The following is a 23,711-nucleotide window of genomic DNA, read 5'->3' as shown; positions in this document are numbered from 1 at the left end:
AATCATGGTATGTTGAGGAGAGTTTTAAAATATTTCAAAGAATTTCTTGAAATATCACAATATACGTGTTGCAATAAATGCGAGATTCAAAGTACATGCTTGGAGAAAAATATTTGAATTTTATGAGAATTTTTGATAAGTCTTTGATGTATAGAAAATGTGACAAATGTGACAAATGAAACATGTACAAGAAATTCTTGTTTGGTGTGATTGAAATCATTACATGAGAAAATATTACAGTTTATTTTAAGAAAATGTGAGAAATTGCAATACACGCATGTTGACGAGTACTTTTTTTCCTTTTTGAAATTACACATCACTACAGTGCGTGTCAGTACATCTTAAATCCGTGTACAGATATGCTATCTCTTTTATTATGTCAGTTTTGAATTTATAATATTATATATTATCATTCATGTTTTTATGAAACTTGAAGAAGATTGAAGTATGATGTATGTGATATGATGTATGTATGTAATAGCTGTGTTTTTGTGCACAATATGGACTTTGTTGAATTTTACAGTATATACTTTTGGATGTTGTTGGTGTATCCCTTTGCGCGTGGAACATGAACTGTGCGACTTTCATGTTAATAAATGAGTTCTTTTCACGCTCGTTCCAAATCAGCATTCACTTTTTGCACATGTATAATGACCATCTCGTTTTTAAATAACTTCCCAGTCTGTTTGGATTTTCATTCTCGGCAACCTGATTTTTTAATTGAAATCAACGTCATTATTGATTACAAGGAATTCACTCTACTTTCATGTTTTAATTGCTACCGGTAATTATGTTCTGAACTCTGTAGTACAATTCATAAAGATGCATACTTATGTACATCTAAATGGTTTCTGGAAAAGTGAAAAGTGTTTCAGGGTCCTTCTTTATTATGTTGTTGTGTTTTGAAATGAATATTTCTGGCACTTGCTATTTGGTATATGTAAGTAATATGTGTGGGTTTTTTTTCCGTTTCTTTCTTTTGTTCAGTTGTTTGTTTCTTTTTTCCTTCCTTGCTGGACAAGTATCAAACTATAAATTAATTTTATTTTAGTTTTATTCTAAAAATGTTTCATGCACCATTGAATTAACACAAGGTAGTTAGTTGGTTATCAGTAATAGTTGATGTGAATGATAGGCTTGGAATATTCCATTCATTTCTATTGCATTTGGTCAGCATCCGTCGTGCGTTCACAATTGAGCACTTTTACCTTCCGATAACTACTATTAAAATTCTATTAAAATTTTCAAACACTGCCAAAACTTCACCAAAGTTCAAAAATCTTCTCTACAACCTCACATATGTTAGAAAAAAATCAATTGTATAGTCAAGTAGAGCAGGAAGGCCTTTACCAAATTTGTAAATTTCATGATCCACGGGATAGAGGTTCTGACTGCAGGGTGGTGCCAAACTTGGTATATAGTGTTTATGTGTGAAACATTTCAATAGCATTGCCTTTAATGCTAATGATACAAAAATTCAGACTAAATAGATATTTAAAAGGAGCAGGTAGCCCTTTACCAGATTGTAAATTTCATGATCCCAGGGGTTGGATTTTGGTTCCCGGGTGGAGCCAAAATTATTATAATGACTATTGTGTTTCCCAACGTCATAAACAGTTTATATTTCAACATAGTTAACAGTTTGAGGACATTGTTTCCCATCCACATCTGTAATGTCCAAATAGAAAATGTATCATTTAATTGTGTGAAAATAAAGAATAATACATGAACTTCCTCTCCTGTTGTTTCTCCTCATTAACCTTAGCGCTCGTCAGTACTTTCAGTACTTTGATTATGCCTGTTCATCACGCATTTATGTATCTTGATTTCATTCCGTTTTGCAAATATTAACCGTTCGTTTTGCAATTACGTTTACTCGTTAATTTTGTTTTTATGTATATTTGTATAGCAAAACGGTCCGTTGATTAAGCATTTGATGTCATCTACTAAGTTTTTATAGTCTGACCTTGAAATTATAAAGTGTTTATTTTCCCTTATATGGCATTTTTGCCCCTCCCGCCGCTCATAGCCTATACATCCCCAAACACTGTACTGAAACTTCTCTTACAATACACATATGTGGTTGCTTGGAATTTTATCAATAACTTTGATATATTAATTGAACGGGTAACTTCTGTTATCAGTTGTTCAACTTCTAAATTGAATGAGCTTATCAAGGATTCTTTTTTTTTAAAAAGAAAATGTATCTTCAAATGAATTTAAATTGAAATTAATTAAATACATGTATATCATCCATCATTCAAAATAGAGATTATTCTTTACAAACAATTATACCATACACTGAATTGAAGATATCCTTAAGGAGGTATGGTACACCAGGGGAATTTGATGTAGATGAAAAGTGGAGGATATGTACAACAATATTTTGAAGTTGAAATTTTTCAAATTTACTTTATTTTGTTAAAAGATACAGTTTTAGTAGAAGATAATCTGGGGGGGGGGGGGGGGGGGGGGATTAAAACCCCTGCTGGACTCGAACCTGCGACCTACAGTTCAGCAGTCGGTATGGTCACCTAGGTATCAGGACAACTCGCCCCCTTTCATATCATACATGTTTACAATTATTATTTTTGGTCTAAATGCAAGAGGTGTATTAGCAACAATTAATAAATTTCTTATAGATATTATATACATCACAGACAAAAAGACATGTTCACATAAACACCGAACTTCGTGTCTTTTTATGCAAGGTTCAGTAAATTCATCATCACTTTTATGTACATGTAAAATATATAATTTCAGCGGAAGCAAGTTAGCATTTGGTAGGGAGAGTATTAGCTTGGTCTACAGCTGACGTAGTATAATTATCTATAATCTGTGTCTGTTGTTAAATCTAATTGTATGTGTTCCCCCAAGCTGTTATAAATTTACTTCAAACGTTAAGGTACTCATCATCAGAGTACTTTTCACTTTGAAATCGCCGCGTAAAAGGAATCAGTAAAGCAAAGCCGTTATAAAATTTCTAAAATGGGAATTTTATGATTTTTCAACAGGAATTAGTTGAGAAACGCATTAAAAGATAATTACATGTATCAGAATATTCATGCTTCACATTAAACACACACACACACACACCTCCCAACCCCCCAATTTTTTTTCTCAGTATTGGAGACATTTAATCAATTACCTAAAGATCAGTAAATGTAATTGTCCTTGCCAAATGAATTATGAAAAATATAATATTTTCTGAAATAAAATAATTAAATCTGTGTATAATTCTATTCGTGTTAAAGTATGAAATAAAAAGACGCATCTTTATAGGGTCAGAAGTGTGAATTGTTGTACAATTACACACACACACACACACACACACACACACACACACACACACACACACACAGAATGAAAATAAAATGTGATAATATATTTATATATAACATTGGGGGCGAGTTGTCTCAAGAGAAGGGACGAGTTGTCCTGAGAGGGGGCGAGTTGTCTTGAGGGCGAGTTGTCTTGGGGGCGAGTTGTCCAGCATTCGTAACCTACTGAGCTACTCGTCTAGGTATTTAAATTGAAAAGGAAAAGTCAAATATTGCTGATAAAGATTTTTTTCCTCCATATTTTTAAAGGAAGTCAGCCATTATGACGATGTAGAGTACCTCCTTAATAATTCAACTACTAGTCTACGTGCCAAGTTTTGTTTCCGCCATCTCAAGTAATCATATCTTTAATATTTATAGCCATATTTGAATTATATTTCCGTGGGGGTTATGCTGTTAGTTACCCAGGTTTTCGGGGGTGGGGGTGGGGATGGGGGTCTGCTTTATAACAAGGTTTTCGGAGGAAAAATGACAAGGAGGAAAGGTTACTCGTGTACTCTGTTCAAGGACACAATGTATGGGCAGACGAATACGTATTATATTTTTACAGAATTTTCTTATATACATGTATCAGCGCCCCTGTTGTTGCCCCAACCTACCCGGTGGACCATGATTTGAACAACCTTGAATCTATTCGATGTCAGGTAGCTTTCATCTAAAATTCTACTTTTCTAGTCCAACTAATTAAAAGAAAGTTTTATAAATGAAATACAAGTGAGAGAGTTTAGGTATCCCACTCTTGAGTATATTCGTGTAAAGTTATAGTGCAAACTAACACTCAGGGGAAAACTAAGAAGAGTTTTGTCTTGCTTTTACACTAAACGCATAAAAACTAGTGTTATCTAAATTTAAAGGGACTTTCATACAATGACAGACGATTAATGAAATACATGTAGTAAACAGAGAATAACTTTCAGATTTTCAACAAAGTCGTAAATACCCTTCTGGGTCCTTCATTATCCTAAATTCTCCTAAAGTAGTACTAAATGACCGGGGATAAAGTAGATTTTCTGGAGGTGGGACCTACTGAAGTGGGGGGGGGGTTGGGGTTACTCCGTAACACCATGGCTTCACCCCCCCCCCCCCCACCCCCACCCCCGACTTAGCCATGGACACACTGCAGGCATAACGGCGGACTCTTCAGACCCATTGCCTCTGAGGATTTGTCCGCGTCCCCTCCCGTCCCCCGCCTCTCTTAAGCTGAAACCTTACATCACTCCCGCTTACGCGCCATAATCACTGTCATGATCGTGTGCAGGATTGGACAAAACAAGATGACAGACGGCATTTCCAAACAAAGGTAGGCTCTTAAAACTCTTCATTTTACCGACTTATTAGACGACGAATTTATGAATTTAAAACACTGCCTGGCCAGGGAGGCATCATTAAGTTGATTGGTTGTTGGAATTCTTACTCATGTACACGTACAACTCTAAATTCATTGATCGAAGTTGACGATGTTGCCTCGATAGAATTCGAAGCGGGCGAAGATGTTTCTAATCATGTTTTCATGCATTTTAAGAAAGATACTTTCGGTAAAATAGACTCTGCACATATCTTTTAATGAAAACTTGAACCAGTGTATGCGACTTGTCCATTAAATTGCCTTGGTTAGATAGATATCTTGACTTGAACATTTGCTAATGTGCAAGATTGGACTATGGTTGTTTCCACGATAAATGTGCCGGATTGGACCTCGATTTTGGTTCAGGATTGGACCCTTTCTTAAATACATGCATTTTTTTTCTTACAGATCCAGTCAGTAGCGGACTTCCTTAAGCTTAAAAGTTGCAAGTGAATGAAGTGTGTTCTATTTTATGTCTCCTAATAAAACCATGGTTTTGACAAACCTAAAAGAGCACGTGGAGCAAGGAACTATCAGTAAGCCGGAAGAGCCAGCTCGAAAATCTTTACGTGTTTGAGAATTGCACCGCGCACATGAATCTGAAGTTCTGTCACACGTTAGAAGGAGCCTTGTTGTCGAAGATCAACATGTTGAAAAGTCTTCATTTTGCAGAAGCAAATACATTTATATTGTATATACACATGTAGACCATGTTCGATTCCCAACCACTTAACATTTGTGATATCTGCATGGAATTATGAAAACTGAGCATGGTTTGACGTTTAATAATCTCTTCAGGCATGATGGTTTACATTTCACAAAGCTGTTCAATGACAATAAAGACAATAAGATGTTGAGGTGTTCATGTTTTCAATACTTAATGATCTGTCCACATGCACTTGTGCCTTTCATATGTATGCTTCTGCTGGAACCAGTTTTGATTGTTAAAGCGGGATTTATTATCTTTTGAAAAAAAATTCCCTATCATTTTAATTCTAATAATCTTGAGTGCATATGTCGTGCAAGATATCGAGGCCAACTCACTTACAAGGATAATTACTTACGGTAGTAAATATCAGCATTTAAAACCTTTCGTTTCTTGTAATTACATTGAATTCAACCTTGGAGTGCATATACTGATGAAAGCAAATAAAAAGGATATTTTCTCAGAAATTCGCAATATGACTCCTGTAGCTGAAATATGAACCTAAATGAAAAGCAGTTTTGTCCATGGTGTTTTTTCTTTTTCAATATTTGCTGCTCAGATGAGAGGTTACTCTTCAATACAATTTTTTCACTAGTTGTTATCAGTTCAATACAAACGCAATAACATTGAAATATATTTAATAACACGTAAAACTTAGGTTCAATGAAATGACAAATCAACATGTGTAAAATGCAATGTAAAAGATTAGTAGTATCTCTGTAAAACAAAGCATAATACCGTAAAAATAATCGTTTCACAATGTACATAAACGAATATATAAAACGGCTGCCATGGTATACATGTATGTATGCACCTCGTGTATTCAGAAAACAATGTATTTTTTACTTCGAGTTTCTTTTATAATGGGCAAAAGCGTGTGTTGCACTGGTCACAAACGAAGACAATTTTTCTGACTGATGTTTCCTTTATACATGCCTACGCAATTCAGAATTGGTCTTGAATTCCTCACCACAAATTTGCACATTCGAAGTGTACCCATCTCATGGAATGAAGTTCTAGGGCTTGATACCTGAAACAAAGGAGAAAATCTATATAACAGAGTTTGGAATTAGGGAATATGTAAGCGGGTTAATTGAATTCAGGAAACGTCGAATTTATATTGTTACAGAGGATTCTAAAATAATGATAATTTCTCACGTGTTTTATAGGTCAAAATGGCCTTATATATCATGGATACGAACAGTCAACGTTACATCTGTCGTAAGCAAAGATTGGTGATTCATGTATATATCTGTTATATTGGTTCATTTTGAAGGAGATAGCGAATGAATATTTTTACAGTAGCAATTGTCGTCGTTGGGAACTTAAACGACGATGTAATTTGATAACAGTAAAAAAAAAATTCAAAATACACCATGGTCATGTTGGAAATGTCTGAGAATCTAATAAGCTACATTAATCAAACTAAAATATGATAAAGTGGAGTCGAGATTCGAAAATATAAAGGATTTTGAAAATAAAGATAAAAAGAGGGTCCAATCCTGAACCAAAATTGAGGTCCAATCCGGCACGTTTATTGTGGAAACGACCATAGTCCAATCCTGCACATTAGCAAATGTTCAAGTCAAGATATCTATTTAACCAAGGCAATTTAATGGACAAGTCGCATACACTGGTTCGAGTTTTCATCAAAAGATATGTGCAGAGTCTATTTTACCTAAAGTATCTTTCTTAAAATGCATGAAAACATGATTAGAAACATCTTCGCCCGCTTCGAATTCTATCGAGGCAACATCGTCAACTTCGATCAATGAATTTAGAGTTGTACGTGTACATGAGTAAGAATTCCAACAACCAATCAACTTAATGATGCCTCCCTGGCCAGGCAGTGTTTTAAATTCATAAATTCGTCGTCTAATAAGTCGGTAAAATGAAGAGTTTTAAGAGCCTACCTTTGTTTGGAAATGCCGTCTGCCATCTTGTTTTGTCCAATCCTGCACACGATCATGACAGTGAAACTACACTAGATCTAAAAACACTAGCACTAAAACTACACTAGATCTAAAACACTAGCACTAAAACTACACTAGATCTAAAACACTAGCACTAAAACTACACTAGATCTAAAACACTAGCACTAAAACTACACTAGATCTAAAACACAAGCACTAAAACTACACTAGATCTAAAACACTAGCACTAAAACTACACTAGATCTAAAACACTAGCACTAAAACTACACTAGATCTAAAACACTAGCACTAAAACTACACTAGATCTAAATACATAAATAGTCCATATTCGTAGGACTTTGTACGATAGTATAAAAAGGTTTGTGCGAGTAATGTATATATCTCAAACGCAACACTTTTATATCGAACTATGACTTGAGACAAGAATAAAACTATATATCATCCAAAACCTTAACCTGAGGCATAAGCGGTGGATTTATTTCCACCTTTAAACAGGCTATACAAACTCTATAAATCCAAATTTTGGCAGACCAAGGGAGGTAACCATGACAATTGCAGAGAACTATACATGCTTTGCTACAATAAACATATTTTTAAAAATTCTTGCTGTCTGTTGCAACCACCTTCTTAACATTAAAAAGAAAATGCTAATATGTATCAATTGAACTCATATACCATGTCGTGGACATCATAATTTTTATATTCGTTGTATTATAGAATTGTCATAGGCGCCAGACCAGAACGGGGTGGGAGGTAGGTAGAAATGAAAACGAGAGAGAGAGAGAGAGGGGGGGGGGGCAGTAAAACGTGTAAAGTGAGGACAAATTAACCAATGGACAGACGTTGTGAGGACAAGAACTGCACTATGAGGACAAATAAATGTCCTCACAATTACGTCCTCATAAATGTGACCTACGGCATGTGAAAGATGTAGATACAAAATATTAGCTTAGTGAGGACAAGTGGTGTGAGGACATGTCCTTACTAATATTCTCTCTCAAAAACCTTTTTTTCATAATTCAAAATAGAGTATTAAATAAACTTTTATAGATATCCCTATAGCTATACCTAACATAGTACTTTTTTGCATTTAGAATAATATATGTGTATATTCTCTTCTACACATTGTGAAGTCCTCATTAACCGTAGTAGGTTTGGTCGGCTAGAGAGAGAGAGAGAGAGAGAGAGAGAGAGAGAGAGAGAGAGAGAGAGAGAGACTCTATTTAGTACTGAACACAAAATGTCATTTGAAGTAGTCAGTCCTTTCCCATATACACTGAAGTTGTTTTTTTTTTTGTTTTTTTTTTTATTTCTTACGGATTTCAGATTTCACCCCCCCCCCCACCCCTTGCTCTATTCACCTTTAATTAGATACCATGGTCTATAGTAACGCAGTGCAGATGACAGATTCCAGAATCTTGTGGGGATATGCAATAAATAAAGAATGAAATACGGCTTTTAGCAGTAGATTAACATTTTTGTAAAATATTACACCGTGCTGTCTTTATCTTGTTATTATATTCACATTTAATGTTCTATACATAATACATGTGTTGGTATTCATTTATACATAAAGCCGTTACATCACTGTTGCTCCATTCAAATTTGGAATTGGAATATTCCTACTCATAATTATATAGTCCTTGCAATATTTTGCATAGCATTTGTTTTGCAACAAAAGGATTATCAATTTTTTATTGGATTCATGCTGTGAGAAACGGTTTTAACGTCTTCCAGAATCGTGATTTTAAGATCTCGTCCGTCAGCATGGTGCCACGCTTAGAACTGTAAACAAATATTACGAAGACACGCGAGAAGTTCTCGTGTTTGTTGATTGTCTTCAAACAATATATATGCAAATTGATGCAAATATTAAACCGTCCTCCATTATTGACAAGGAAAATTGCGCAACCGTTGTTTTAACAATCAGTGTCTTAAAAAACTAACAAATACCCACCTGTCACGTTTCTATTTTCAAAATTACTACATGTACATAAATTCGTACAAATTTGTAACATTTCAATTATCACATTCATCCATTAGATCTCGTATGGGAAACGTTGAAGTAAATTGTTTTGCTGATGAGTACCTTCAACCATGATTGAATACTATAACATCCAACGTGTTCAATTTACAATAAAACTGATTTAACAATTAAAACTGAGGAGCATTGAAAAAATATCAAACTGATCTAAAAACGCGAATGAAATATATAATTGCTGCTACTGTCTACCTATGGTAAATTTTTAACCTATATGACATGATAAAACCATGATTTATACAAAAGGGACATTTCTGTGCCAAAGTTCAGAATCTAATGATACTCATGTGGCAGGGACACATATATTTTATTGGTAGTCAGAATGCAGAGAGAGAAAAACCACAACGCGCGAAAACAATAGATCGTTATCCCCTATCACACCGCCCTCACAGAGGGTAGACATGTGACCAACCAACAATAATTTTGATTGGAGCTGCCGAGGAGTAAACAGTGTCTCTGATTGTATGTATGCATATTAGTGCACAAAAATCAAAGAAATACCGATACTATGATATGCTTAGTGGGTAGAGCGAGGTATCCTCCAAGGAAGCCCCAACCTCACGCGACTTATCAATATCAATGGTTTATAATAGAAAATAAACTGTGTCAATTCCCACATAATACAGTTTAATTTAATCAACCAAAGAAAAGGTATATGTTACCACCTATATGAAGTATGTATCAACATCAGTAAAAATGCACATTTGCAATGAACAGTATAATAAAAATGCATAAAACTAGATAAAATGACAATTTTTTAAATTTCAACAGTTTCAAACAAGAGGTCGACAGGCCTTATCGGTTACCTGAGTATCAACTAAAAGCATCATTAGTCACAAAGTATATGATAATTTTCCTGTTCTACATATCTAAGATAATTCTAATATTCAGCATTCATGTATATCTATCATGCAATGATTTCCCTGATATCCACAATCAATCTTTATATACACATATATATATATATGTGTGTGTGTGTGTGTGTGCGTGCGTGCAATCCAGCAGTTTTTAGGTTACCTGAGTCACTCAGATGACCTTTTGCTATTGGTCTCAGGGGCGGATCCAGGAATTGTGGGTACGGGGGGCGACACTTTACGAGGCAGTAGGTCCAGGGCGAAGCCCTGGTGGGGGTCCAGGGGGCGAAGCCCCTGGAAGCTCCTGTATTTTACAGATTTTATGGGGCTTGAAATATTTCTCCTATTAAGTCATATGTACTATTTTCTATCATTTTAATAAGATGAAATTAATGAAATGATCCAAATTTTAAGGGGTTTTTGGAAAAAATTAAGTTCTCCCAATAAAGTAATTCAAGAAATCAAAGGATTTTGTCATTTATTTCTCCTTGAGTGGAAGAAATTATTGCTTCTTTTATCGTTTAGTACATTTTCCGAAACAAGATACAGCGATTTTCCTTAAATTTGAAAATTTTAGGGGAGGGGGGGGGGGGGGGCGGCGGCGGCTGCGCCCCCCTCTAAATCCGCCACTAGGTCTGCAAAAATGAAAGTAGAAAGTACAAAATTTGAAAATACACAAGAGTATGAATTGCAACGCTTCATGCCGGCATATTTTCATGAACGCCAATTATCATATTTATGTTGATGTCTATATTAATTAATATACATCTTATGCCTTGCAGAAATGGTTAACAATGTCTATGTCTTCTGAAATCATGTTGCGCACTTCCACCTGTCGTGGCTCGAACTCGCAGATTCCTGTCTACATTTTAGCCAAAGGAGCATTGCAGGTGTCAAACCGTTAGAGTGTTAGCGTTAAATCAACTACAATCAATATTCAACGCGCGCGAGAGAGAAGTGATCGATGGGAAAAGATTTTATCACACATCAAATAAAAAGGGAATAATAACTATCTAACTGGCTTTCTGAGACGATGGATTGCCCTTGAGAATTTTGAGATGGCCCCCGGATCCGTTATCGTTGCTTTTATTCCAGTCGCATGTTTCTTTAATAATTTGGAATTGGCGGAGAAAGCTTTTTTTTTTCAACTATCGAATAATTATAGGTCTTCATAAAACGGATCCCTATTAAAAATTAAAAATATTTGCTGGAAATAACCATCAGTTGGGATGTCAACCCAGTGTAAAGGTGACACGTGATCCTTATCAATTAATTCATCGGATATGAAACCTTTACATAATTTTCCCTTCATCTTTTACTGTTCATTTTAAGTGCTGACAGACTTCCTCATTACATAATGTATTTAATACATGATATACAAATCGTCATATAAAACATTTTTTTCACCAGCACCGAATGACGTACTTGAGAGTTAACAGGCCAGTGTGATAATACAGCCTAGACACGCCGTGGCATGCTATCAGAACATGAAATCTTGCTAAACATAATTATTCAAAGGAAGTGACACGGAATTACTGCAGCGAGTAGTCTTTTGTAGCGAATTATGACAGGGCAATATAAGAATTCCGGTTCATGCGAAAGATGGAGGGGCACCCCCTTTGCGATTAACAGATGATCCATTATGAATATTTTATCCAATTGATATCATATCTTTGTTTGTCTTAAAGATCTTCTTTTTTTTCGAAAAAGAAATTTTTTTTAACAAATATATATATATATATATATATATATATATATATATATATATATATATATATATATATGTATGTATGTATGTATGTTTAAAAATTACGAAAAAAAGTGTCCCAAAAGTCTTAAGGAACCAAGAGTTGTCTTTCTTATCCACTATCACACACATGTACATTAGAACTTATCCATTGCCATCTTCACAAGTCAAGGGTCATTGATTCGTTACCTCGAGGTAACGAATCAATGACCCTTGACTTGTGAAGTTGACCCGTTGCAAACTTACGCATACGTCAAACCTACTGATTACTGTAGCGGCAAACGACAATCCTTGGATGATTCCGTCACGCTTCGGGTACACTTCATAACTTCGCTACAGTTGGCAAAGTATTGACTTCGGATTTGCATGATGTGTCTTATTTTGTTGAGTTTTGCTTTTCTGTTTTATGAAATGCGTTACGAAATAGTTATGCTTGACGTATGTTTTCGCGTCATTACAATATCGGAACTATCATTTCGTCTTCGATTCGGTCGTGGTTCGAATATATTTAGTATGTCCAACGAGATCGCGTTTTCTGCGTTAATTAACTTGGACAACTTTTCAGTAGTCACATAACTATTATGTGAGTTCAGGCACTTGGCATCGTTTTTGGAAGTGGAAAGGGGGTGTGGGAACAGAGAAAATGTTCCCTTCATATAGGATGGATCTGTAGCTCTCTGATCTGTCCCAATATTTTTCCAGAGAGCTACAGTTCTGCAGCTATTGATATATAGCGTTATATAGAAATAATTTTTTGTACGGGAAGACAGTAATGTAATTTTGCTTCATTCAGAACCTTTGGATAGGTTTCTTATACAAATATTGAAAACAGAAGCCTATAAACCTTATTTTTTTCTACCATTGAAATAGTAAATCACAATTTTGCAACCAAAAAAAACCCAACAAAACCCAACGAAATTTTCGACACCAAAATGACAGCTAGTATTGCTTTAACAAACGACTAATCCTCACGTAGGGTGCCAGGGGCCCCTGCATTAGATGTATATAGATATACATGTATATAATATATGTATCTGTTATATAATTTTAATTATTTATTTTTTTAAAAACAGTACATGTACATAAAGACCCAAAACTGCCATACGAGAAAATTAATATAGTGATTTATGATTTGAAGGACTTCTTTAAGTTTGCTGATACAGTATAAAGATAAATGCATATTTTGGAGAGAGAACCCCCCCCCCCCCAACCCCCCCCCCCCCCAACCCCCCCGAAAAAAGATGTTAAAAAGTGTGAATTTCGCAACCCCATTGTTTTGACTCTAGGGTGGGCCCCAATTAGTTATATTGTTTAATGTTAATACATATATTATGTAAAACTTTTCATCAGTATATACACTTCTGAGGGCATTGAAATTTTAAGAACACGTCTCGTTTTATACCGTTGCTGAATATTAGAATTTAGCTTAGATATTCAGTACATATTTTTTCCCCCTGCATTTCATAGCTCTTGGGACTGTGACACTTTTAACTAGTGCCCATGTGACTGATAAGGCCTGTGGGCCTCTTGTAAATTTTCTCGAATAAGCAAAACTTGCTGAAAAATAATAAAATCAATCCTTAGTATACTTTCAGATAGAGATTGTGTTGAAGCTGTGTATTTCTATGAAGACATTTAGAGGTTATCGGCATTATTCAGCATGGATTTGTGTACCATATATTATTTCTCTCTGATGATTACATTGAAATACTGAATACACATGTTGATGACCACTAGTATGATCGTCTATGATGGTAATATGCTTTTGTATTTTATGTATACACCCGTTGGTGAGTACAGATTAATTTGTTTTTGGTATTGATTAGGAAGTTTTACCCCTTATTTTTGTCTGAAAAATCCTACAATATACTAAAGATAACTCTTATTTATGAAGAATTTTGCTCTAAAAAGGGGTCCTTATTTTTCACAAAAAGTCACTTGAAAGCCTGTAGTTGTGATTTGTTCAACCAACAGGATTTCAATAATCATAATTGCGATTCCCCTCCCTTGAGGTATAATAGAATCGGTTCTATATTTTTTAAAAATGTCATATGCTATTTTATGTCTATCATACAACGATTTCTTTGATATCAAACATTAATTTATAATTAATTATCAATTATAAGTTTTTTGTTTAGACTGTTAAAATCAGAATTTTGACATGTTTACAAATTTTTATGTATTTTTATTATGCTATTTAATAAAGATGTGTGAAAATATCGACTTATACCTCTGTGTATGTGGAAAAGGTGGCAACAAATACATTTTCTTTGACCATTAACTAAATTGAACTAGATTAAGTGGAAATCAATACAGTTTTTCTACTTTGAACTATCAATATTAATAAGTCACGTAAGGGTAGATGTATTTAAAAAAGAAAACGGGAAAAATATGGGGGAAAAGGATAATCAAAATCTTCAAAAATCTCTATCTAATATCAAGGCAGTGGTTCTCCTGAAAATACATATAATTCCTTTGTAACAATGACATATTCTGATAGAAGAAATGAGAACAATGGAATATTTGTACAGAATCTGAATCTTTAACACAATACTCCGCGAAACATAAACGGAAAATTCAGTCCATCCATTTCCTCCTGTTTAAATATCATACACCGTCACAGGATTGACACACATCCTTTACTGATGCCAATCATGCAAACTCTGATCTTCCTCATATAAACTTTGCTGTCACTCGCGCATAAATTATTCCATCTTTCACAATCCCTACTCCATGCGTATGGATATGGAGCACCAAATTAACTCGAGTAATATAAGATGTCTTCAATTATTTGACGATATCATCAATTCATTTGATGCGCGCAACAATTTGATTTCTGAATTATTGCGCGCTTTAATTGAATTGATGATAGCATTAATTCTTCAGCTGAATTGATGCGCGGTTTAGTTGATTGATTGATTGAATATTGTTTAACATCCCTCACGGGGATATTTCACTTATATGGAGACGTCACCATTGCCGGTGAAGGGCTGCAAAATTTAGGCCTATGCTAGGCACTTACGGCCTTTGAGCAGGGAGGGATCTTTATCGTGCCACACCTGCTGTGACACGGGACCTCGGTTTTTGTGGTCTCATCCGAAGGACCGCCCCATTTAGTCGCCTCTTACGACAAGCAAGGGATAATGAGGAGCTATTCTAACCTGGATCCCTACGGGACGCGGTTTAGTTGAATCAATGATCTCTTCAAATGAATTAATGATATCAACAATTAAATTGATGCGCGCTACAATTCAATTGAAGAGAGCAATAATTGATATAATGCGCGCATTAAATCAATTGATGAGAACAATAATTCAATTGATGCACGCAATAATTCATTTTACGAGAGCAATAATTGATTTAATGCGTGCATTAATTCAATTATTGCTCTCTTCAATTGAATTAATGGTATCTTTAATTCATTTGATGAGAGCAATAATTCTTTTAGAGAGAACAACTATATAATTAAAGATATCTTCAATTCAACATATCCACAATTGAATTAATGATCTCTTTAATTGAATTGTTGCTCTCTTTAAAAGAATTGATGCGCGCATTAATTCCTTATACAAAAGCATTGTAAATAATTAAAGATATCTTCAATTGAATTAAAGAGATCATCAAATTATTTACACTGAGCTCTAAATCAATTATTGCGAGCAATATTTCTACGAAATTGATGCTCTCATCAATTGAATTGAAGAGAGCACTAATTGAATTAATGCGCGCATCAAATCTATTATTGCTCTCATTAATTCAATTGATGCGAGCATTAATTCAATTGATGCGCGCTTTAATTCAATTGATCAGAGCAATAATTGAATTGAAGCGCGCATTAATTCATTTGTTGAGATCAATAATGGATTCAATGCGCGCATTGATTCAATTAAAGAGAGCAATAATTGAATTGATGATATCTTCAAATAATTGAAGATATCTTCAATCATTTGAGTTTTTGTTAATTTGGGGCTCCATATATGGAAGACATCTTAAGCGATACCAAAACAGTTTCCTTAGATTGACTTCATCACGACTTCCTTCTTCGGAAGAGTTCCGTCATCCTCCATTGAAGCTGTATACACACTATTCATCACTAAATGGTTATGTTTATAATTTCAATGACGATCAATTTTTGTATTAAAATCTTGTCCAAGCAAATTACATTTCACTCCTCCAATAAATACGCAAAAATACACACTAACTGGTCCCATGCAGAGAAAACATTGTTTATGCGGTTCCAGTGACGATTGGAGTAATTCCATCAGCAGTCTGAAGTTTTTGTTGTTGTTTTGTTAGGGTTTTTTTTTGTTTTTGTTTTTAATTTATTTTATTTTTTTTACTTTGCAGGCTCTTGTACAAAGGCTCTCTTGTGGAAGTATACTGTAATACATATGGTGGTGTACTGGATTATTAACTTTTATTAGGTATTAACCCATAAACAATCATACTGGGGTTCCCCTCGATTTTTAGTTCCCATGGTTGAAAAGTTACTTACGACTAGAATCAGAAGAATTAAAAGTCCGCTTTGACCAGTTAGATAAACAACTGCACTGTCTTCATACAATAGTTCTAACTTCTAATGGATGTTCTACCTTGTGTTACCCGGGTGACCGTTAAGATCCACGAAGCTCTTGTTTATTCAGACATAGTACGTTGGTGACCAAACATATAAAGTGCCGCATGTAAGGAAGTGCCTGTGCGGGGTAAGCAATACAACTCTTATGCACAGAAACCGAAACCAGATTAATATCATTCACAAACCAAACTAAAGGCAATTTTTTTTTATGTGTGTGTTGGGTTTTTTGGGGGGAGAGGGGAGGGGGTGTAATAAATCTTGGATTTCCAAAGTTAATACAAGCAATAAGATATGTAAAGTCGGTTTACGGTTTGTTGCAATCATAACCCAGTCAAGCAGCTTTCTTGTACGAATACAAAGGGAACGACATTTTAATTTTGCAGTAATCGTAAAAACTTATCACATAGCGACGTCATAAATATCCTGAAAATATACAACACAAAATAAGAATTGTGATTGCTTTATAAATCCTGTTTAATGGACTGTGATGGTATCGCGGGGTAGAGGAATGCTGGACACAATTTACACTCCTAGTTAGAAGAACTCGCGCTCCTAGAACCATGGACAAGATTTCAAAGGTAAGGGAAGAAACATGATAAATGCAATAGCAATTAGTTCATTAATCTATAGATATTACACAGGGCCGAGTTTAACCATCAATGTTTTCCCCCAATTTTCAGGTAGAAAATTTAACAGAGGAACAGATCGAAGGTAAATCAAAGCTATCATAATTTCCATCAAGATAATATGTTTTGTTTTTAAATAGTTGTTTCTTTGTGTTTTGACCTTTTTAAATAAGTGGTTCCAAGTTGGATTTAACGTCCATTTGCGTATTAAACCTTTATAAATGCGCTTGAGGTCATCATTTCTGCAGAATTTAGCAAAACCATTTGTAAATGTTTCAATATTGCTAAAACGCATGTTTATCACGATATTTTGTCTACGAAACCACTTTTATTTCTGCATTATTCACAAATCTTTACTTGAAAATTTGATTGAAAAAAATTACCCAAATGGAAATTGACAAAAATTGAAATCTTGCAAAACTACATCTCTTCATTGGTGCATTTCATGCATCAATGACCGATTTACATTGTGTTGTTATCCCCACATCAACTTCATTTGATACGTCCAAAATCTTGAGTATCCTATAATCGTAAGGATGCTTAATGTTCAGAAGAAAGCTACTACCAACATAGAATTACCGGCCCCAAAAACATGAAAATAGGTGCTTATATAATCTCGGTTTGAGATTCAGCTCGGCTGAATGAAAGGTGAAGATAACGAACAGTGATCAATCTCATAACTCCTATAAGCAACACAAAATAGAGTTAGGCAAACACGGACCCCTGGATATGCCAGAGGTGGGATCAGGTGCCTAGGAGGAGTAAGCATTATACTAGGACTGACGCCTTCACCGTATCTCGGAACAGTCCTTCGTAATTCATGTCTGGGAATTTATATGCAGCTTCGGCCGGTTCTAGCCATTAATGTGTACTTGGTGACACTGCCGTTCGCTTCAAATAAGTGATTTGACTGTTAAAAATAACTATAACTTTCAATTTTGTATTACTTACCATGTAGGTATGAAAATCCCAAAATTAAAACAGTCACTAAATCCGTTCAATTGATGACTTCCATGGCCCAATATTTCATCTCCCGAAATTAAAGAGTTCCTATAGTTTTTTTTAATTACAAGTAGGTATGCGGAGTAATCCGAGATTCCTCTGACTCTTATCTCCGCTTTTATATTGTGACATGTGCGGGGGAGAATCGAAAGCGGGGGTAAGAGTAAGAGGAATCTCGGATTAGTATGCGGAGATACAATGTATCAATAATTTGATAAAACAGAATATAGGAACTCTTCAATTTCAGCCGAGATTAGCGCATATACTGTCGCCAGCACAACTTGCAATAATGGGCATGGCCCCAGCATTATCTACCAACGGGTAAATTTGACACACGGCCAGCCACGGGTTTGTATACCCTGGCCGATTCCAGTATCAGCGGGAAAGGCATCCCTGGGCTGAACCTCAAACATGTCCTCATTTTTCTGATTGTCATGTGAGACACTAGCTGTACTTATTCTTGCCTCGAGATCAACACCATATTCGAAAATCAAGCAAATATATTTGCATTGAATTTTTATATATTTTGCTTGTTTTTTGTTCGTTTGTTTTATATCCCTTCTAGACTATTTGACCAGAGACATATAACATGCTATATACATGTAAGTCTCTGATTTTACTCATATTGAAATGTCACCAGCTGTAATTAGGTGAAGTACCACTTTAGTATGGATGATAATCGTGTTCAAAAATCCAGGCATGTAAGCTTGTTAATCCAAACATGCGACCATGTCAATTTCTCAGTTTCAGCTATGTATATGTGTAACTCAGGGGTTCTCGGAAACACATTACATGTCAACAAATGTCAAGTCTACGTGTTTGTCAAATTTCGATATGACCATATATGGAAATTCAGATACCGGGAATTCAAGATTATCACTGAGAACCAAAAGATTGATTTTTCACTCATATGGAGACGTCACCAATACCGATGATGCGCTTCAAATTTAGGCCTATGCTCGGCGCTTACGTCCATTGAGCAGTGAGGGGTGTTTTTTTTTTTAGCGTGCCACACCTACTGTGAAACTATCCGTTTTTAAGGTCACCTCCGAGGACCCGTTGTTGGAACCCCATATTGACGTATTTGCATGCCACCATAGTTGTGATCCTTAGCATGTAACTGACTTTGATATAGTGATAAAAGGTGTCAGTTTTAGAGTATATACAATGATATCTTCTGTTTCATAGAATACAGAGAAGCGTTCAAACTATTTGACAAAGACGGAAATGGGTCCATCACGACAGGGGAGCTGATAACCATACTGAAAAACCTAGGACAGAATCCCACGGACGCTGAAATTCGCGATATTGTGTCAGAAGTAGATGCTGATGGTCAGTTTATCAAAAGTTATTAAAATTTATGGATAATCTTAACAAAAAATATTTTTTTAGATATTACTTTATTCGGTGACTGCAGGAAATGGCGATATTGACTTCCCAGAATTCTTATTAATGATGTCAAAGAGAGAGAAAGACACGGAGACCGACGACGATTTGTTAGAAGCTTTTCGAGTGTTTGACCGGGATGGCGATGGTAACATCAGCACAACAGAACTTAGAATGGTCATGTTAAATCTTGGAGAGAAAATGAGTGAGGAAGAAGTGGAAAACATGATCAAAGAGGCGGATGAAGATGGTGATGGCCAAGTCAATTACCAAGGTGTGCCAACATACATACATACATACATTACATACATACATACATACATACATACATACATACATACACAGGGGTCGAAATTAGCGAGAAATACTCGCAAAATGCGAGTACATTTGAAAAATAGCGAGTAAAAATAATGGACACTCGAAAATCTTAGCGAGTGGTGATTTACAAACTATGATCGTATCGTATCCGTTTTATACGGTGATGCGCTATTCGCTTTTCTCAAACTTGCACTCTGAATCATACAAACGCTTACATGAACGACCGATTTCAATAACCGTTTTTATCCGGATTTTTCTTTTATGATTTTTTAAGAAACTCGGAGTCAAACAAATGCTTTAGAGATCGGACATCGCATATCGACATGTGCCACGAGTCCTGTTCACCTATAGGGGTGATTAAATTGAATAATTCCAAGTATGATGTTTTTGTTAATATTCATTTATCTACAAAAATATCGGAGTCTATGTTTTACCAAGTCTTCCGGTGGTTATTTTTATCAGAATCATGAGAATGTCCTATCTAAATTTATTGTCATATTGAGGTCGGGTTGTAGCGACGACACGGGTGCATTTCTCACCGCGTAGACGATTATCAAAAAAGTCATAGGACTCGTGATCGTGCTGCTTATAAAACCACGAGTCCTGTATTCGCTTTAAAAAATCACTAATGACAACCCTGATGTGGCATGAAATTGGAAGACTGGATCTAGACCTGCGGTAAACAAGTTGTGGATTAGACTGTTAGAGGTGCGATAATCAAGAGACCTTGACATTGCACCATATGACTTACGTAACTTAGTGTCTTGTCCAAACGCTGCCTGTTGACCCACTATAGGCTCAGTAATGATGGGGAAATTCATTGATTGAAAATATATATATATAAAAAGAGTACTGCTTCATTATTTTCATTTTAGCTTGTAGGTTTTCATTTTAGCCTGTGGATTTTTTACCCACAGGCTAAAATTAGCCTGTGGTAGAAAAAGTTAATTTCGACCCCTGATACATACATACATATATACACACATACATACATACATGCACACATACATTACATATATACATTACATACATACATACATTACATACATACATATATACACACATACATACATACATACAGACATACATTACATATATACATTACATACATTACATACATACATTACATACATACATATATATATACATACATACATTACATACATACATACATACATATATACACACATACATATATACATTACATACATACATACATACATACATTACATACATACATATATATATATATACATACATACATTACATACATACATACATACATATATACATACATACATTACATACATACATATATACACACATACATACATACACACATACATTACATATATACATTACATACATACGTTACATACATACATACATTACATACATACATATATACACACATGCATACATACATTCACACATACATTACATATATACATTACACACATACATACATACATACATACATACATTACAATACTTATGAAATTGACATTCAATTTTGTATAACATGAAGTCGGTCACGTGCTCAGTCTTTTCTTGCGTATGAAAACAATCCCCGCTTCAATAGTCAGGTCCTTTCACCTGGGTTCTTGCTTATGCAGTGGGGAATTTAGAGGTCCTTCCCCCTTTTCGTCACAACTTTGAAAAATAGAAATAGTGCGAGTAAAAGTCCAGATCGGTACCCATAATGGCTGAGTATTTTGGCTAATACTCTACTTTCACATACACCTCCTATCGGAAATCCTGGACACGTCACTGCAATGATATCATCACAGAAACAAAATCTTTTTAAAAAAACAACGCATCAGAATATTTATACAGAGTTTATTTAAGGAATGAGATATCATTTTTGAGTGTTATTGGGATATGACATGGAAGTTGGTACGTGATCAAATCTACTCGCGTACCAACTTCATGTCATATCCCAATAACACTAAAAAAATGATATTTGTATATTGATGCGTTTTCTTACCGAGCTTCCATATTTAGGCTTATGTTGCAGATGATCGAAATAATGATCGGACAACACAACATATAGTTCGTTAGATTTTTATCGAATAAATATTCAGGAACAATATCTAAGAGAATGTTCTTCGCTTCCAATATCAAAGTCATCGCATGAATTCGCCACGTTGCAGTTTTAGGCCACGGTTTCTCCATCACTGATTGCGACCAAATCACATCACGGATGTAGTTTACTCCGCTCTTGTCTTCAATTCAGTTGACTTTACGCTCTAAATTACCTTTATTTTTACATCCGTTTCGTCTTTTTTAATCTTCTAATTTCGATATTTATATGATATATTCTCTAAAATATTGTTCCTAATTATTTATTCGATAAAATCTAACGAACTCTATTATGTGTTGTACGATCGTTATTTCGACATAAGCATGGAAGCTCGGTAAATAAGAAATAAAATATCATTTTTGAGTATTATTGGGATGTGACATGAAGTTGGTACGCGATCAAATCTACTAGAACGCCATTTACGTACATGGCGTTGTACTTTTTGACAACACAATATTTACAGAGAGTTGCTCAAAGTTTAGACATGCTGTATCCGGGTTTTGTAAGGTTTTGAAATGTACAAAGTAAAAATTGAACTATTCCGTAATGAACTTTTGCGATCTTATAAGTATTTGCAAAAAATATATGACAAGATAGTGTTCAGGTGGCATCTTGTGAAAAAAGGGGAATGTTCAACTTTAATTTTGCGTTGTGCTCGATCATCGTGTCACAATTACTGTATGTGAGGAAATATTCGCCCTGTTTTATTTTCGCCCAGTTCGCATTCGTTGTCAGTGGGCGAATTTAAGACTGGTCGCTACCTCTCTTTTAACACAACTTGTCTGGGCGAATTTAAAACGGGGCGTAACCGTCAGCAAAGGTAAAAAGGCGAAAATAATCCTGTATACAGTATTTTAAAGTTTGTAAGTCGCACTTGAGCACCATCATTACACTAACGCTTTTGAGAAAATTATTTACTTTTTAATCATGTTTTCTGTCTTTTTTTCCAGAATTCGTCAAGATGATGACAAACAAACAGTGATGAACATATCCAATTTTATACGTAATTTTAGAATAAAGTTTGCTGACCTGAATCTCTGTGACCAATGTATATTTAGCTTACCCGAATTGAAACCCCAAGTGAGTTTTTCTCATTGAAGTGCTGCAGTAAAAAAAAAACACAACAAAGAACTACCAGTTATATCTAAAAGACCCATGATTTTCACTTCTAAATCCGGACGCCTGGTGACAGAAGAACCGCTATGTTAAACGTCTACACCGCACTGGGATTGAAAATTGAAAATCGGACTCTGGTCTGACGCCCTAGCTACCATGAACGAGAAGTAGAACCTATGAACAGGTTACGACGACAACGGACAATTTTGATCAGAAAAGCCCACTTTAGGCTCGGTTCAATTTAGCTGCAGAACTGTAGCTCTCTGAAAAAATATTTTGACATAACAGAGAGCTACAGAGCCACCCCTTATAAAAACCTTCGATTTAAGGCGCACAAAAAGCTGCGCACGGTTGAGGCCTTATATCGTTGTATTCTTGAGTTACTGTCTCATAAACTTAATATCAAAAAATTCTTAACATATTTTCCTACTATACTTGTGTCTAAACATACCTTCAAATATTCATTAAAGCCCCACACAACCTGAATACTCTCAGCTTCAAATGATTTCGTTTGTTGACGTAGCCATGTTAGGTAGCCGGGTCAGTTCGTACCCTGTTGTTGTTAGTATATATTCATAAAATTCGTTATATGTTATGTATTCGCTCTTCATTTATTATCAATACGAATAATCTATA

The 23,711-nt window shown here is 35.1% G+C and overlaps 1 protein-coding gene and 2 long non-coding RNA genes across 4 annotated transcripts; 2 read left to right on the top strand and 1 right to left on the bottom strand.

The window, feature by feature from the left end:
- Positions 1-3,843: 3,843 nt before the first annotated feature.
- Positions 3,844-5,540, top strand: LOC125649517 (uncharacterized). The gene is made up of 2 exons (XR_007360720.2): positions 3,844-4,641; positions 5,095-5,540. It is a non-coding gene; the product is annotated as an uncharacterized LOC125649517 (long non-coding RNA).
- A 473-nt stretch (positions 5,541-6,013) lies between these two features.
- LOC125649516 (uncharacterized) lies at positions 6,014-7,369 on the bottom strand. Its single transcript, XR_007360719.2, has 2 exons — positions 7,306-7,369; positions 6,014-6,422 (listed from the first exon to the last, which is right to left on the bottom strand). It is a non-coding gene; the product is annotated as an uncharacterized LOC125649516 (long non-coding RNA).
- Positions 7,370-15,437: 8,068 nt separating this feature from the next.
- Positions 15,438-23,389, top strand: LOC125649513 (calmodulin-A-like). 2 transcript variants are annotated; one of them, XM_048877089.2, is made up of 5 exons: positions 15,440-17,122; positions 17,225-17,255; positions 19,361-19,504; positions 19,590-19,832; positions 22,910-23,389. In XM_048877089.2, exons 1-5 carry the CDS (start codon positions 17,105-17,107, stop codon positions 22,939-22,941), a joined length of 468 nt encoding a protein of 155 aa, XP_048733046.1. In that variant the 5' UTR covers positions 15,440-17,104; the 3' UTR covers positions 22,942-23,389. The 2 variants fall into 2 exon arrangements, with proteins under 2 accessions (XP_048733045.1, XP_048733046.1); XM_048877088.2 differs by having other exon boundaries at positions 15,438-17,255.
- Positions 23,390-23,711: the final 322 nt, after the last annotated feature.

This window comes from Ostrea edulis, chromosome 5 (genome assembly GCF_947568905.1).
Source record: "Ostrea edulis chromosome 5, xbOstEdul1.1, whole genome shotgun sequence".
Lineage (NCBI taxonomy): Eukaryota > Metazoa > Mollusca > Bivalvia > Ostreida > Ostreidae > Ostrea > Ostrea edulis.
This window is presented reverse-complemented; position numbering and strand designations above follow the sequence as displayed.